Source organism: Rhipicephalus microplus, chromosome 3, assembly GCF_043290135.1.
Source record: "Rhipicephalus microplus isolate Deutch F79 chromosome 3, USDA_Rmic, whole genome shotgun sequence".
Classification (NCBI taxonomy): Eukaryota; Metazoa; Arthropoda; class Arachnida; order Ixodida; family Ixodidae; genus Rhipicephalus; species Rhipicephalus microplus.
In genome coordinates this window covers 89,954,662-89,972,893 of record NC_134702.1, presented here as the reverse complement: position 1 = coordinate 89,972,893, position 18,232 = coordinate 89,954,662, and the positions used below count along the sequence as shown (strand labels likewise).

The window sequence follows — 18,232 nt, the reverse complement described above, 5'->3', positions numbered from 1 at the left end:
GCCTTGGCGTTCTGATAAGTTTACGATGCGAAATATTAATTATAAAAAATAAACACGTGCTTGCTGTTGCATGCATCAACTCTCGTATTGAAATTTCTGTGCAGAGACAGCCATTTATGTAAACTCATGAGGACGGCAAGAATTACCGACTACAGGGCGGTAGAATTGTGAAGCCAGACTTACAGTCCTCTCTTTTTAAAAACTCATCCCCCATTTTCTTCCGATTCCCACATGATGGGTATCGGCGATTCCTGCAGAGATAACACCAAGAGCGGCAGCAACTATAACGGCGAAGATGTCAGGCATTATGACCTTACAGAAAGAGGGACACTGCCACGCTAGTTTCAAGGATTATTTTAATGATAGATGTGTAGAGTTTAACGTTGTAAAACCACCATATCATTACGAGAGACGCCGTAGTGGTGGGCTCCGGAAATTTCTACCACCTGGGGTTATTCAACGTGCCCCCCAATATACAAGCACATGGGCCTACAGCATTTTCGCCTCCATCGAAAATGCAGCTGCCGCCGCAGCCGGGATTCAACCCCTCGATCTGAGGGCCAAGGATTCTTTTAGCCTTGAAACTAGTGCGTGTGCCACTTTACAGACTTCTCAATCGAGCGACTTGCAGTACTGTTTATTGAATCGCAATCCATTTCATTCCCGCGTCTCTACGTTCACCGTTCAGAAGCAAGAGTTGCACCCAGCAGGACTTGAACTTCGGACTTTGGAATGCACATGACCATTGAAGCGAGTGGTTTTGTATAGACTCCAAGAGGTCCGTAAACAGCGTATGTCTTACACATTTTACCATGAGTGTACGTATTTAGGAATGAGGTCATAACTTTATTAAACAATCATGAACGACTTATCGATAAATCCCGCGAAACAGAATAACTATAGCATCTGTTTCAGAAGAGTGTTTAATATTTATTGATGGAATGAAAAGACATGAACGAACGTCTCGCAGAAGAAGTGATATCTTCGGCAACAGAAGTTTGAAAACATTGCTATATTCGTACGGGATGACTGAACAGCTTCACCGAGAAAAGCCTATTCAGCCACCAATTTAGACAACACGTAAGAAGCATCTTGCCTTCATTAAAAAATAGTGGAGTGCTAGGGCGCCCTATTTCCGAAGTGTAATGGGCTATTGATGCCGTGAGCTGGTAGTTGCACGCTTGCTAATGCGCTGCCGACTCGTGGTACCAAACAATGGAACATAATCTTGAACTAATAAACTGCTATTGACGTGCTATATTGCACAAAGACACTGCGTATTCATGTAAGACGTACGCGAGATTTTGGGTAAACCTTTCAGTTATTTAGTATATTGGACAGTCGAGAGTAACCATTATCGTAACGTAAGTTGAACGCACTGTAAAACACCACAGTATCCACTAACACATGTTTATAACCAAAGTCGCAGGGGTTGTTGGTGCCGAGCAATACGCGATTACATCTTTACAATACAAAAAATGATAAATACTTTGCAGGAGGAAGATATGTCTTGGTATTGCTGACCAGGTTATATTTTGAGGCCAGTGCAGGACGGCCTTCATCGTAAGTTATGTTCAAGGCGAGCACTTAAAGCATATGAATATAAGCTGAGGTCGCGGGATTTCAAATTGAACATTAAAACATACAATGAGCATACGTTAAAAATGAAACCAAGGCTTCGACGGATGCCCGTCTGGCCAGGAAGAATCACGTTTAGGCCACGTATTGTGGACTAATTAAGCACTCAGCTTCAAGATTCAGCTTTCATTGTGAACAATTAAAGCATGGCGTTCTCAGTGCTGGAATGTCTTATATTTTGATCTCTTGTGGTCCGCGTCTTCATATTTTTTTATTCAAAGAGTGTACATGAGCATACAGGAGCAACCAACCAAATGTTTCCGAGCTTCTACACAACTTCTCATCCTCATGAGCTTTCTGAGCGAAAGCTCTTCACACAGTTTCGGCAAAGATTACGCATCACTCGTTTTTACTGATTTATGTCTATATATCTGCGCTACTATTTTACAAAACTAGGCTGCTACTCTCCATACTTCATTCTCGATAGATAATGATAATTATGTCCTCTGAGTCACAATAATTGAACTATCAACAGCAGAGTGCGAAATAGTTCGCGCAATGTACGTGAAATGTTGCTTTTCCTGGGTAAGATTTTTTGCTCCACCATGAGGATCAGGGTCGACGTCACGGGCATTCGTGCTTGTCAATTATATTCACTTTCGCGAGCTCGTGCGTGTAGTTTGCGGATCCCACGATCCTGGCGGTGCCCGTGAGGTTGACCTGCGACGGCCGCTTGTTGCACTGATTCTCCCAGTCTTCGCACTCGACGTCGAACAGTGCCATGCCGATCTGGTCGTACACGCGCCTGATGCTGCAGTACTGCAAGAGAAGAAGAAGCTTTGTCGCTCGTATAAACACATTGCGACGACCATTTGCTTCCCCCTTTTGTTTTGATATCGGGGATAAATGAAGCGTCCGAGCCCGAGTGACAATTCAAGGTACAAAACGCAGCACAAATGAAAGGCACAATGTAGTGAGCAATAGCGAGGATAGGCAAAATGACTGCATGAGCAACAGCGTAGCCAGGAACGCGTGAATTGTGCAAGGTTTCGTGAGAATAACTATCGCATTTATAAAAAAAATGGCGTGAATTGGCATCCGCAGCCGTATAAACTGCTAATGACATATGAAATTGAAGAAATGGAAGCACGAGTGGTTTAGAATACCGTCATGTGAAACGACGTACGGGAAACTCACATTGTTATACCCTATACGTGACCTCCCGCACAACCATAGTTATATCCACGAACATATCAAGCAATGTGGTTACTATTCTGTCACTATTCTCAAACTAGCTTACTGCGTTAAATATACTTTTCTTTTATGACCTATTTGTATTTTATTGCTCTAAGAACAGTCTTAAGCATGTTCTCAATTCCGTTTACAGCTTTTTTTGGTTTATTTTTGTATGAGTGGATACTGTTTAAATATGGTGCGATACCATATTACGCGCGTGTTGGCCATGTTATTTCTGCAACTGAACTGGTGTTCATCATGATTTAATGTTAGAAAATCACGTTTTTTTGTCACTGTTGCTACACAAATTTTTGAGCGCACGTACATAATGCTGAGTGAATCACCATTAGGTATCTTCAAGCTGTGAAATTTGCATCTGACGTAAATCAAGAGAGGATATTACCGCTAGAAGGGACAGTACAGATGTTAACCAGTGAAGCCGACACATGCGGCGCCGGTGTTTGTTATTAGATCAACCTGCACGGTTAAGCTAGCCTTTCTCAATAACTAGTTGCGTCAGCTCGGAGATCTTAACTGACGTTTGCAACCCATGTGTTCTTTTAATTTTTAATAAAACACCCATGAGCAATAAGATTGGACCACTTTCTGAGGCAATCGTACGCGCTAGGAGTTTTCACTGATATGCGATAGATAGACGAATATTAGCGTCATTTAGTCATATACAGATTTAATGTACAAGAAATTCAGTGGAGACATGCTGCTGTGTAGTTTAGACCAATAACTCACTCAGGAATGTACGAAGTAATGTCGATTTCATAGCCCCTCTGCAATGTGAGAGAAAATATCACTTTGCCCGAAGTACACACGTGTGCGATTCATGACAAGATTGGGGATATAAAGCGCACCCTTCACCTTGTCGTCGAAGAAGGTGGATTCATTTCGAGACCATTTTCAACAGTTCATCTCTTTTAACGCGCCATAACGCCCTTCTCCCCACGAAGAGAAACACCGACATCAGTTCTAGGCCAAGCTAATCTCTATCGAATGTAGACGGATGCTTTTTTTTACCTCGATTCATAGCTTTACGCGCTGTGCAAAGGAGAACAAGTTTAATGCAATGAACATGAGGTAACGGACGTCGCCTATGCGCTGAACAGCAGTGTAGCCATGGAATGGTTTATAGAGATGAACAAATGCCAAAAGCAAAGGGAGACCAACCGAAAATGACCTACTTTGTACTGAATGGTATGCAAGCTTTCGTACGCCGTCATTATGTCATCTTGCGAGCTCAGCTGGCACATCATCACAAACTGCTGACCGTCAGAAACTGATCCGTTGTACCAGTCCTCGCTGTCCAGGCAGGTCTGCAGGAAGAGAGTAGATAGAAAAAAGAGTTATGTATTTCCGAATTTAGAGTGAAGCTGTAACATTTCCCGACAAAAGTATATACACGACGTGTTTGCATCCAACTCCACGCATGCACCCCGATTTCGCAAATAGGTGTCGTCGTCTGGCAGACTAATATATGTGGGGTTTCACGTCCCAAAGCTACGTTGAGAGAAGCCACAGTGGAAGGTTCTAAAAATCTTAACCATCTTATGTTCTTTTACGTGTACTGGCCACTTACAGGACACGGTCCTCTAGCACGTTGCTTTCATCGAATTGGCAAGGCCGAGCCCGGGGATCGAGCCGGATGACCTTACTTTCTGCTCAGCAGCATAGCTCCGTAACCTCTGTGCCACATGGCGGAACGAAATCTTCGCGGGACACTCGTTTTGTTGAAAACCATGCTTCGCTCAACCCACAGTCATTCTTTTTGATATGAGCTTTGCTCTGTTCTACGACATTGTTGTACACATGGCACAGACACAGTTCTTCCCTTTTTAAATGCGAATACATATCTTAGCCGGGCTATGTCAGGCGTCCGTCGGGATCCGTCTACCACCCTCTCCTAGAGTAACAGCTGCGGGCGTGTGCGTCCCTAGCAGTCGCAGCTCCCGCCATGTCACGCTTCGGCGTCGGCCGCTGTCAGGAACAGCTGCGGGAGTGCGCGCTTATTTTAATCGTGGACGGAAGCCGCTAGAACTAGAAACGTGCATACCGCGTTTAACGGCACGCGTAGCAAATGGCACTATTCGCTGCATGGTGCAACAAAAAGAAAACATTTTTCTTTTGCCGCTGGGTTCTCACGTGCGAAACGCCATTGTGGACACTGCGCTATGCATTCGCATTTCCTCACGCTCCCTTCGAGAAGATGAGGGTATTTCTTTTTCTTCTCAATTTACCTTGTGCTTAATTTTTTGTAAATGGTCAGTATTTGTTACCATTTTCTTCTTATATCACTTGTGTTGTGTGAATCACTTATTTAGGGAACACATTCATGGGATGTGTCCGCCAGCACACTCACGTCCGCCGACGTTCTTGGCGGAGGCGGGATGCCAGCGGATGGAACGCAGACCCTATCCAGGCGCGCTGGCGGCGTCTGCGCCGTGTACTGGCGGGTACACAGCGAGAAAGAGATGGCGAGTGAAGGGTAGTCGTCGATCCTCGTGATGTTCTCCAGGTCATCCACGCTTCTTCTCTGGAACATAGGGAAGATTAACGGAAAGGGGTATAAGGCGCTTGAATGAGGCAGTGTCTGAAACCATACACTTACGCAGGCCATGTTATGCAGACAGTAATGCAGGCCTTGGCTTCTGCTTGAGAACTGTCGTCTACTCCTTATAGAATCGAAATCTACCGATAGTTGCCCGTGCGAGCTTCTTTTCTTGTCACTGGTGATGCCTCCACACCGATGTTGCGCCCGTGCCTCAGCCGGATGTAGGTGTCAACTGACGCGTGGTTATACGTTACAATGCAGGCCTTGATGTCGTATGTGCATGGGTCCAAGCCTCACAAGACGTGGCATGTCTTAGCTATTTTTGGTCATATCATATGCCATGCGGTCCTTCCGTTTGCATTATAATCAAACACTTGCTCACTAGTTGCGCGTCGTTCTGCTCTGGCAGTATTCCAACTGGCTAAACATGAGATAACCTTTTAATCTCTTGCTGGTAGTTGTCGTTGTGAGCGCTCGCAATGGCATTCACAGCTACAGGGAGGAGCTTCATATAAAGAAAAAACAACAACGCAGTGTTCAACTTTCTGATCACTGGTCTTTCTTACTAGCGAAAGTGTTCGGATATTGACATAGATACCTCCCAAGGGACGTGTGAGGCACCGAGGTGCAACATGCACACCAATATATTGAAACAAAGCAGAAGTATGGTGTCCGTACTTCTCGTTCACGATCTACGTTGCGAACACTCAGGGCTGTGACTATCACGGTGAAGTAATTTGAATGTCGTATTATCATAGAAATGCGCTAGAGTGAAATTGACGCGGCAATGATCGATGAAAAAGATTTGCAGCGCGACACATGTACGACCAGCAGTACCAGCAGGGTTCACAAGTGCGATGAAGGGGAACTTAAGGACCTTGGTACCAGTAACTGCATCAAACTGGTTGCCATTATGCTTGAACAGCTAAAGCAACCATGCTTGGAACTTTTCCATTGTGTCATCGAACGTTGCACTTTACCATTTTTTCTTGAAGAAAGTGAGAAAATCTGGGCCCGATAGGAACAGATTTAGGGCTGCAAAAAAGACCTTGACAAAAAATGCACAGGTTGCGGAAAAATAAAGAAGAGATCGCTTGTATTTATTGGCGATAAAAAGAGTTGGAATAAGTAATCAAGCTCTGAGAGGTTTTTGTACCCGACTTCAATGTAAAGAAAACATATACTCTATACCTCTATTTGCGAATACATCATCATGTACCACCCAACTTTATGCAGAGCGTGAAACACTGCCTCTGAAGATGGGCCCCGAAGTACTTTTTCATTTGCAGAAAACGCTGCTGATCGGTAGTCGAGGCTCGTGGAAACGCGTGCGCCAATCGTGATAACGAAACTTGAAGCTTAGAATTTAGAAATAATTTTTAATGTCAGCTGAATATCATTCCGTCTTTTTTCTAAAAATGATATCATAACTCAAATGACCACACCATATAACCGAATTCACGGTCATTGGCTGATTTGAACATCGTGGGCTACATGGTTACAGTGGCCGCCGCAGGAGGCCACCACGTGCCTGCTTACACGCTCGAGATCTCACTTATGGTACGCCGTGCGTTTGAAGAAAAAATATAAAAAGTGCTGAAGGTGCAGACAGGAGCGTGACGTAACTTCTTTCCCCCTTGCCACCTCTTCCTGCTCAGCTGAAACCTCTTCGACGGGACGAGAGAAGAGAGAAAGCAATTACAGCGTACGACCAGTACCTGTTCCCCCGTTCACGCTTGATGGTTTCTAAACATTTTTGCGGCCGTCGATTTGAACGAACTCTTTTAGTGAAGCCCTTTCATAGCTACTTATAAAAGTGTTTCAGGACCCGTTTAAGATATACTAAATATGAACTACTGCTCATAATGCGTCGGGGGGATCAAACGGCGTTATATCTTGCAACGCCTGCTGCGCTCTACAAAAGCGCAACATATGCGAAGAGCACTGGTTACTATATCTATATTTCTGAGCAATTTGGCTGACGTGGCATATCTACAGACCCTTTCACCGCTTATAAACACAAACCCTTGATGACATCCAGTTTCGTCCACCGATGTGCCTAATAGCATCGGTGGGCAAAAAAGTGCTTTAGAAAACAGCCCACTTATTTTCTACATTTTTCTTCCACTAGTTGGCAAAGTATATTTAACTAATGGTTTTTTTAGTTACGTGAAATTGAACTAATGGTTTTTTTAGTTACGTGAAATTGATAAGGGATTCTTTTTAGCTTTACGCACGTTCCTTTTATCGGAAAAATCAAAGAAAGACTTTCCTTACCATTGAAAAAAAGCTTGAGAACGTGCTTTCAGTTCTCAAGTTAAAAGCTGGTAAATGAGGAGAACGGAATTTTTTCGGGGTACAACGCTTCCTATCTTAAAACCGTCTACACCCTTCCTAGCGTTTCGCGCCTTACTCACCATGCCCCTGACGTATTTGTTGACAGTATCGTCCACTCGGTACGGCGATGGCCCCGTGATGATGCACTTCTTGATGTTGACCGTGAACTCGTCCTCGGTGATGTGAGTTTGCACGATGAAGGCGTCGACCGCAAAGCGTCTGCGAGACCACGAAAAACCACCGGTACGGTTCTGCAGATATCTCTTTCCCCCGGCTCTACGTCGTAAACGTTATGCAATTTAGCGTTTCCACTATTGTTAAGCGCTGTAGTGCCAGCAAGGCTATCAAGTTGGGCATGGTGATTATGCATGATTGATCACGTAGCGCAAAAGTTTGACACAGGTCAAGAGACGGGACGAAGACGAGCGACATATTCGTCCCTTCTCTGGTCTTGAGTCAAGATTTTTCGCTATGTGATCAGTTGTGAGTGTCAGCACTTTTCAAGCGATGTCGCGAGTAAAAGTGGTTAATTCACTGAGCATCGATCAGTACGGCTTGAACTGGCGTCCTAGTATTAGAATTGAACTATGACGCTGTATAACCAGCATGTTCCAAAGATGGGCTCACTACGTGGCATGGATATCATAAGTACATCTATCATGCGCATGCTGTTTCGTTCCTCTCTTGGCAGTGTCCTATAGCGTATACCGGCCACGTCTGGAGGTCTTTGAAGCACGTGTATTGTGTCGTCATTCTGGACCTATGACCTACGACGTCCTCGCCACATCTCAACAAAGCTGAAGCACGCTACTCGCTGGAGCGAACTTGTTGCTTTGACTTCGTGTAGCTACTATGCATCATGTTTACTGATGCTGTCAGCAATGGCATCTCTGTTTTCAGTTTCACGCAAAATTAGGAGTACAAGGGTTTCTACTTTCAGTATATTTTGTTATTTCGTCCCATTTTGGTTTATTCAGACTCTGTGGATAGCGGCATGAAACTATGGCAAGAAGCAGTCCTCCGTTAGCATGCACATTTGCATCGTGAGAGATGATTACTTCTTGAAAACACAGATCATTACTAAGGTAGCGATGAGAACCGAAGAAAAGAACAGTCATACCTAAATAAATAAACTCATGGCATATCGTGCATAGACACGGTGAACGAGACCTTACACGGCGAGTGTAAGCCTTAGTTCACTGATGCTGCACGCGGAATCACTTCTCTTGCCAACATAGGTCAGCAAAAATTCCAGAACTCACTCGCACTCACTCATAAAACATATTTTACTTCTATAACTCACTTAGACTCACACTCACCAAAATTTTCCTCACGCGTAATCACTGTAAGATTACTTCATCATACTCACTCTGACTCAAGACTCTCAACTTCATCTGAAACTGAGCAAGTCGACTTATGTGTGCATCAGCGTAAATTTAACTTCACAGACACAAGTTATCAATGCTCTTTAGCAGTATTTTCTCGCATAATCACTGCTACGCTGGGTGCACTTTCATCTCGTACTTTGAAATACGTCTGCAATCCAAAGGGTCATTTTTACAAAAAATAGATGATCCACGAGATACCTTTATCGAGAATTCCCGTGAAAAATCTGTCGGCGAAGGTCGAGGTAACTCACCCGCGCATGGCTGACGCTTGGGATCAATAAATATCTAGCTGGAGTATGAATGCTAGTATGTTATCGTATGCGTGAGTATGCGTGTAGAAACGGGAACATACGCAAGGGTGATAATAATGCAGAATTTCATTAGTTACCACCATAGGTCGGCACAAAAATGTGGGGCTCACTCAGACTCACTCATAAAATATATCTTGTCCATTAGACTCACCCAAACCCACGCTCTCCAAAATATTCCCCAAGCGGAGTCACTAAGAGTAAGGCTCACTATAGACTCACTAGAATTAATCTCAGCAGGAGTGACTCGGACTCAAACTCATGAAAATCACGGTTTCTCACCGGGACTAATCGACACTCAGACTCACGGCTCGACCAAGGTATCAGTGGGTCTGCGTGAGTTGACTCACGAGTCACCTGCGCTTGCCATAAGGTGATGGAAGGTCTAGGAGTTCAACGTCTCTGTCAAAATAACTGAGCCCATGGAGCTGCCAGAGAGGACCCATGCGAATAAGTTTTTCGACTATCTGGCATTCGTTAGCGTGCCGTGATATCGCACAATACACGCACCTCTGTAGTATTTCACCTCCATCAAAGTGGGACCACCCCGGCCAGGATAGAACGCACGTCTTTTGACGTCAGCAGCCGAGAATGTTTACGACATAGTCATCGCAGCTGCTGTTGCGAAGAAGTGTGGTTATACTTCACTGCGCAGCATTTTTATGAAACCTAATAGCAACATCGGCATTGTATTGTTCCCGGTGGTGATGCGGCCCCGCTGCGGTGGTTTAGTGGCTAAGGTACTCGGCTGCTGACCCGCAGGTCGCGGGTTCGAATATTGGCTGCAGCGGCTGCATTTTCAATGGAGGCGGAAATGTTGTAGGCCCGTGTGCTCAGATTTGTGTGCACGTTAAAGAACCCAAGGTGGTCGAAATTTCCGGAGCCCTCCACTTCGGCGTCTCTCAAAACCATATGGTGGTTTTGGGACGTTAAACCCCACATATAATCAATCAACCGGTGTTGATGCTAGTAGTGGAGGGCCGCGAGAGTGATGATGTGTGGAGTTTAACGTCCCAAAACCACCATATGATTATGAGAGACGCCGTATACGTGGAGGGCTCCAGAAATTTCGACCACCTGCGGTTCTTTCACATGCGCCCAAATCTGAGCACACGGGCCTACAGCATTTTCACCTCCTCCGAAAATGCAGCTGCCGCAGCCGGGATTCGATCCCGCGACCTGCGGGTCATCAGCCGAGTACCTTAGCCACTAGACAACCGCGGCGGGGCATCCGGCGCGAGAAGCTACACTGACGTATGGGCTAGTAATGGAGTATAGGTCCTGCTTGTACCAGCTCGACAAATACGACACTTTGACGAGGAGTAATTCTTAATAATTAATGCTGCTTTTTGTACAGCATCACCAGCCCTGTCTTTTTCATCAGTCACTTAGAGACCCAATAATACTATGATGGAGAACGACACCGGCGAATAATGGCTGCATCTTTAATAGCAAACACCATCGAGCTAGGACCGTGTACAATAACTACTCATTAGACTCAATTGGTATAGATGTCTTAGTGATTAAGTTCCGCTTCATTGCTTTTGCTCGGTAACAAAAGCAGGTGTATTAGATCAGCCATTTTTGAAAGGGCCAGTCAACAGATTCCGAAGCGCGCAGGAAAAGCTCGCGCATTTTTCCAGTGCGTGACCAACCTTCTTCAACGCGCAGTGACGTCAACTCGGCGATCGGCGACGTGACGCAGAACGGAGCTCGTCGATTGGTCTAAACCAGGTCAGAACAAAGAGTAATGAAGCCAACATTGCCGATCACCGAGTGGACGTCGGTGCGCGTGGAAGGAGGTTGGTCAGGCGTACGAAAAATGCGCGAAGTTGTTTGTGGGTGCAGAAAGAAAAAAAAAAACGCCGGAGCTTGTTGACGGGAACTTTGAACAAAAGTGCACTCTTTGGCAGTGACATGAACGCTCACTCTGTCTTGGGGTGACAGATGCGAACTTATATTGATGATACAAGCCTGTATAATTAAATGATGACATGCGCATGTAACATGCGCATGTTAAGCTGTGCAACAGCAGTTTTCACTTTTTGGTCAGTAATTGTGTGCATTGTTGCCCTTTACTCCCGATCATTACGCGTCATTGTCGACCCACAAGATGCTAGAAAACGGTTTCGGCCCGCGTAAGCCGCTTTGACGCGCGGCAACTGCAATTCATGACGTCTCTATCCCGTGGGTAGGACTTCGTGTTTCTGGAAATAAATGGGGAGGAAAAAAGGGCCCCGTACGCGTGCTGCCTTTGAAGCTCGTAGACGAAGTCAAGCTGCGAGTCTGGCCAGACACGAAAACCGAGCACGACGAAGCCACGGTATGGTGCAGGGGGCGCAGGAAAGCTCTGTTTCATTCTCTGCTGCTGCCTTCGCATAATCTGCAGTAAGGAATACGATGTATTAACAAACAACGGGGACAACAACACGAACAATGGCAGGAACAAGAGCAACAACAATGACTCCGACAACAACAATGACGACGACAACAACAACAAACAACCTTGTGGTTCAGTGAGTACACACGGCCAACGTTCGGAAGGCTGCAAAATTTACCTTCCAGTAGCACGCACTAGCAATTTACCTGTACTTAGTGCAATTTTTTCTTAACTATCTTTCGCCTCGTTAGTAGACATGATGGCTTTGCGGTTCATGATGGCGGCACTAGCATTTGTGAGTGTCATAGCAACACTGCTTGATTATAAAACAAGTGGGCAGAACCAGTAATACAACGCAGTTAAAAGTGATGATGGTGTATTTCTTTTGTTTTTCGATTCTTCGCAACGTACCGAGAACAATTGAAATGTTGTGGGTTAGATGCATAACTTTTTTTGATAGCGGTAACAAATACAGCCGAATGACACCCAAGCTATCTCTGACACTCGTTTTAGATGTTGAGCATTATATAGTCGCACCTACTTGCGAATCCGGCGTCGGCGGTTTCATCTACACCCCCACTGCGCATGCTCGCGTCGCGAGTCTCGTGCCGACTGTCCCCCCCCCCCTTCCTCCTCTCGCATCGCAAGGCTGACTCAGGCGTCGGCTGCTAGTAAAAACCAACTGTTCGCGCTGCACAAACGTTCACTGGACACTCCATATATGTAGGCACTGGATCGCGCGTTCGGAATTCATTGCAAGGCCGTCTTTACTTGGCTTTCGTCTGACTGGACGCTTTGCTTGGCTCGAGTAGATGCGATGGAAGCAACAGTACCTTCAACCAGCATTGGGGCACAACCGAACATCAGCGTCTCACCACTGGTGTAAAGCAACGCTTCTCTTTCATTCAATAAATTAGAAAACAAGCAAAATAGACCCCCCCCCCCGTCCTCCCCTTCCCTACCACCACCACCACCACTACCACCAACACTCTGTGACGCATTTACTCGAGTTCTACACCATGGGAAGATGCGTGCGACTTTTTTTTACTCTACCTACTTCTCGTACAATTCAATTAAGAAGTTAAATAATGAGAAATAAAACTAAGCAATATCATAATTGAGCAGCGCCACAAAAAAGTCTGATAGTATTTTTTCAGCCTACAGGAAGCTTTCTGATGCACAAGAAAGCGTGCCCATGGACACTTAGCGTTGTCATAATTGCCACGCGTTGGCCTGCGTGATTTCTCAGAGAGAGAGAGAGAGAGAAAGAGAGAGAGAAAGAGAGAGAGAGAAAGAGAGAGAGAGAAAGAGAGAGAGAGAATAAAACATTTATTGTTAATAAATAAGTCGCTATAGTGGTTGGGCCTCCTAGTCTGGAAGACCATTGGCTCTTGCCGCCGTCCGGGCTCGGTACACCAGGGCTTGTTGGTGCACTGGGTCAGAGCTGGGCAGGGTCGCTTCCCACTCGACTGATGTAGAATTATGATTGGCCGGTATACTGAGATTATTTTAGCACTTCCAGACCATATGAAATAAAGTGGCTGTCTGGGGACAGAATTTTCACTGCGGATTATACATTGAAGGGTCTATCTTAGACAATACAGAAGGATTTGGAAATGCTGATGATTGTAGTCGTCTCCACGTGACTTGCGATGCCTTGTCTAACTTAGGGTAAGGTGAGGGTTGAGTGCGTCTACTCAGCCTCGTGTGTTGCGAGATGTCAGTACACGAAAGGAGAGGCTGGGGATCGTCCTGGTCAGCAAGAAGGTGCACTGTGGATGAAGCAACGGAGGCCCGGTGTAAAAGATCGCGGGCGTGGGCATGAGCGCGTTCATGCCTCCAACTCCTGTGTGCCCTGGTACCCATAGCAGTTGTATCCACTGACCCTCTTGACGACGGGCCGCAGCCTGTTGGAGAATTGAATGTGCTAACCTATAGACTTGACCTCTGGCAAAATTGCGATACGCCATCTAGGAATACGTGACGACAAAAGTTGCTTTTGGGTTACGCATGGCTAAGGCTAAACCGGGCTCTTCCATGGCTGTGATGTCTACTCCGCTAGCTGAGATGCAGTCCACGACATCTCTCCTGTTTACCACAGCTGCCGTGGCGTGGTTATGCACGGGTCCGGTGGCATCCACAAAGAAGGCGTCTTCACAATCTGAATATTTGTCATATACTTTGGTTCTGGCAGCTCGTCTGTTTTTGTGAAGGACGCGGTGCATGTTGCGTGGCAAAGGCCGAACATTGACTTCCTTTTGCCATTCTTGTGCCAGTGATAGTTCACCGGTGACCTGCATTGGTGGATTTATGCCAAGAGCGTCTAGCGTGGCACAACCTGCCATGGTACGTGCGAGCCGAATCACTTCGTTTGTGTGTTGAGCTTCGAAGAGCTGTCGAGATGTATTATATATGCCAATCGCAAGTAATCTGCCATTCATGGCCCATTTGGGTAGATTGAGGGCTTTCCAAAATGAAAGTCGAAGTAGACGGTCTAATTTGCGTTCATCTTTTTTTTTTCAGGATGCGCAGGTACTGAAGGCTGTAAGTGAAGAGACTGATCACATAGGCTCGTACAAGACGCAATATGTCTGCTTCCTTCATGCCTCGGTGTCAATTGGCAATTGGCAATACTTGTACAGGTATGATGCAACTTTTTGATCGCTACCTTGTTGTTGCCCTGATTAATAATGTACGCTCCGAGGACGCGGATAGTTTCTACTTCCTTCACTGGGGATTGATCAAGTTGGATATTCAAAGGAATCTAATTGCCGCGCTGCCTGAATACCAGCAATTCTTATTTAGAGGAGGAGCAGCGAAGCCCGCACGTTCGACCAATGCGTTCCACAGTATCCGTGACCCATAGAAGCGTTTCTTCCATCTGTCATATGCTGCCGGTGTTCGTCCATATGGTAACGTCATCAACGTATATTGCGTGCTTGGTTTCGGGTATTTCGCTGAGTGCTCTAGAAAAATCCAGTAATGCGATATTGAATAATAGGGGCAAAATTATGGCCTCTTGCGGTGTTCCGGAATCTCCCATTGTGATGAGGGCTGATTTAGAGCCGCCTACTCATATGTTCAGTTGATGGTTGTGCAGGAAGTTGCTCACGTAATCGTATGCGCGTTGACCGCTTCCCGTTTTAGCCAGGTTAGCCAAGATAGCCGAGTGCCAAACTACGCTGGGTAGGCTCCTCTGACACTCCACTACCGCACCCTTCCCTTTCGGGATAAAGTTTTTCTCCTCCTCCTTCAAACATTATCAAAGGCTTTTTCAAAGTCTATCGCCAGAATGGCGCGCTCCTGTGTCATGGCTCCACTGGGGCGATTGATTTTGCCGTGCTTTAAGTGAAATAGAACATCCTGTGCTTATTGATAAATGTGCTCTAAAACCAAACATGATATTTGGGAAAAGGTCTTTAGCCTCAATGTATTCAGCGAACCGAATGTACAGTGCCTTCGGTATTACCTTGCCGGCGCAGAAGGTTAAGGAAATGGGACGAAGGTTACACATATTGATCGGTTTTCCGTGTTTGAAAATAAAGGTAATTTCGTCCGATTTCAATCCCTGAGGAAGTGTGCCATCGACCCAACACTTATTAATCAGATTAGTAAATATATTGAGCATGTCGTCACTTAAGTTGGCCATAGAGGTGGTGGTAATTTGGTCAGGACCTGGAGCCGTTCCACGACGCATCATATCAATTGCTGCTCTAATCTCCACAGCCGTGCAATCTAGGTCCATTTCCGGGTTTGCGATTTCGTTGTAATCGGGGGCGTGGTCAGCGATCTCGGAGGTATTGATGTATTTGCAATTTAGATCTCGAATAGTTCAGCAGTGTCTACTGTGTTAGCATGGATTGCTCGCTGAATGTTTTGAAGGGCGGCTCCGCGGGACTGTTCTGGGTCGATAAGATACCGGAGTAAGGGCCAGGCTGGTTTAATGTGTAATTCACCCATGAGTGTGTCACACTTCGCGAATCAATTATCTTTTGCAAGTTTGGTTGCATATTCTTCTGACAGTGCTGTAACTTCCGCGATACGGAGTTTTAGCTTGTTGTTAAACTTCTGGCGCTTCCATCGTCTGATCAGCTGACGTCTTCCGTATCAGAGGTGCAGCAGATGCTGAGCTGCTGCTGGTGTTTCCCGGTCGGTTTTTATTTCTGTGATAACCTCATTTCTCAGCTGAATGAGTGTTCGTGACCATTTGTCATAGGAATCAGGCGGCTGGTAAAATGAAAAGTTTTCTGTTTTGTGGAAAGCGTGCCAATCTACAAGTTGGACTGATTTATTGCGTGCTTTATGACGGCCATATGTTATGGTAGTATGGATGAGACAATGATTACTTCCCAGCGCTTCCTGGGAGTTTAGCCATTTCGGTTGCGAAGCATTCAGAGCCATCGTAAGGTCTGGGCATGTGTTTTGTGATACGCTGTTGCCAATCCGCGTGGGATAGTCCACGTCCATGAGTAGCGTGAGCCCTTATATGGTCATTAGGTTGTGCAACTTGCACCCTTTCGCATCTTAGACGATGTAACCCCAATCTGCATGTTTGGCGTTGAAGTCACCCAGCACTAGCAGGGCAGCGCGTTATGCTACGGCTTTCACCTTGCGGATGGCCTCAGCGAACGTATGGTGTCGGCCCGCTGGGTGACTGTATATATTTAGAGCGTATATTGAATTGTTACTTGTTGGACAGAACAAATCAGATGAATATATATTGCAAGCTAGCGTCCCTGAGGGCAAGGTTTTGCTGTAGAGTGGCATATTGTTTATTGACGAACGTAACTGCTGATATGCCGTCGGCACTAGCGTAAGCCGTATACATAGAAAGTTTGGTTGCGTGTTGACCGATACCTTGTAAAGCTATTACTTCTGGCACTGATTGTAAGGTTTTAATATAGTGAAGCATCGATGCTGCTTTACGGCGCAAACTGCGACAATTCAACTGTATTACTGTAAACTGCGCACCTCTGCTAGCCATCACGGGGCAAGGTGGAGGCGTCGTCGCTATCTAGATGGCTGTGCAGGGCTGTAGCTGGCATGTCACGCCACCCAGACAGCTGCTTGACCTCCTTAAGATGCTTGCCTTCATTGAGTTGTGTGAATTGTCCATTGTATTTAGGATTAATTCCATCTGATTGATGTAAGGCATTGTAAGTTCCCGACATTGCGGCGCATTTTTGTCTTCGAGTGTGCTGACATGGCTCAGAATTGATTGCTCTATCATCTGAGATATAGTTGCTGTAAAAGCATTGAATTTCTTTTCCAGGCCTTCTCTACTAAGTCGGCAATTGAGGCTGGATTCTGCGAGGTCAAGCTGCTGCACTAGATAGATCCAATGTCAGTTTCTGGTGTCCTAGAGGTGCCACGGGCCTTTCGCAGTCTGCGGAAGTTGCAGAAGATGTCTGGGGACACTGATTTCTCTGTGTAGTTGCCTGTCGAAGACTGTGAATTTCCTGCTTTTGTAGCAAAACTAGCGGCTGCAGTTGGGCTAGCGGTCGATTCTGTTTCTCAATAGTGCTTATGAGCTGTTCGATTAACGGGGTTTCTGCAGTTTGAGATCTATTTTGTGTACCCTGGAAGGCGACCTTTGATGCCCAGCTCGCCTGAGGAGCCGTCGACTAGAGGGCCAGGGACGGTGTTGCAGAGGTCTTGTCGTGCTTGGTGTGCTTCTGGGCTGACTGGGGTCCCCTGGACCAGGACCGCAATTTGGATCGGGACGCCGCCCACTTGTTGGATAGAGGCCGTTATGATCTGGCGGTGGTGTCATTGCGAGCCACTTTGCTGCTTATCGTTGTTCCTTGTGGTCACCAGATGGTGTCAGACTGTGGTCGCGAGCTTGGCCAGCCTGCTGGACCAAAGGCTTGGCGGAGGCTGGTTGGCGATATCTGCGTGGACAGTCACGAGAGCAGGTAGTGTGTGACCCGCCACAGAGCGCACAGCTTGGATGACACTAGTGTGGGGGCGACACGTTCAGTCCAGTTTTGCCGCGAAGCGAACACCGTTGGGTCTTCGACACGAACACAGGGCACACGTCCGTTTGGTGTCCAGGCTTTCCACACATGACACAAAGTTCGTTGGGTTTCCTACACTGCTGCCCCAAGGTGGCTTCGTTGAGGAAGAAGACGAGCCTTGGGATATTGCGGCGCTCAAATGTGAGCGTCACTACATATGTGCAACCAAGCCTTCGGGCCCCGATGATTGGGTTGTTAGGTGAGGTGGTGTTCGCCAGAATGCAATCTGTGGTCAATGTGTTCGCCAGCCGGATTACGCCCTTGCCCATGTTGTGAGTCGCCTTGAGGTAAGCTTGCTCGTTGAGGGTTTTGTCGGTCAACTGCAGCTGCTCCAAGCTGAGGAGCATGCGCAGCACACACCCATCTTTGATGAAGACGATGATGAGATTGTGTTCCCCCAGTGGTTGTTGGCTGTATTGGTGTGTCAG

General features: G+C 46.3%; 1 protein-coding gene across 1 annotated transcript; it reads right to left on the bottom strand.

Moving 5' to 3' along the window:
• Positions 1 to 1,851: 1,851 nt before the first annotated feature.
• LOC142802866 (uncharacterized) lies at positions 1,852 to 17,560 on the bottom strand. Its single transcript, XM_075887932.1, has 7 exons — positions 17,397 to 17,560; positions 13,625 to 13,694; positions 11,651 to 11,790; positions 7,792 to 7,930; positions 5,183 to 5,356; positions 4,008 to 4,139; positions 1,852 to 2,397 (listed from the first exon to the last, which is right to left on the bottom strand). The coding sequence occupies exons 1-7, from the start codon at positions 17,558 to 17,560 to the stop codon at positions 2,203 to 2,205; spliced, it is 1,014 nt and encodes a 337-aa protein (XP_075744047.1). The 3' UTR covers positions 1,852 to 2,202.
• Between the last annotated feature and the right edge of the window lie 672 nt (positions 17,561 to 18,232).

Coding starts and splice junctions, on each gene's coding strand:
- LOC142802866 (XM_075887932.1), bottom strand. CDS start 17,560: ATGACACCACCGCCAGATCATAACGGCCTCTATCCAACAAGTGGGCGG. Junction 13,695..17,396: donor TCTAGTCGACGGCTCCTCAG/GCGAGCTGGGCA, acceptor ATTCTCCAACAG/GCTGCGGCCCGTCGTCAAGA. Junction 4,140..5,182: donor CGCCAAGAACGTCGGCGGAC/GTGAGTGTGCTG, acceptor CTCTTCCTGCAG/ACCTGCCTGGACAGCGAGGA.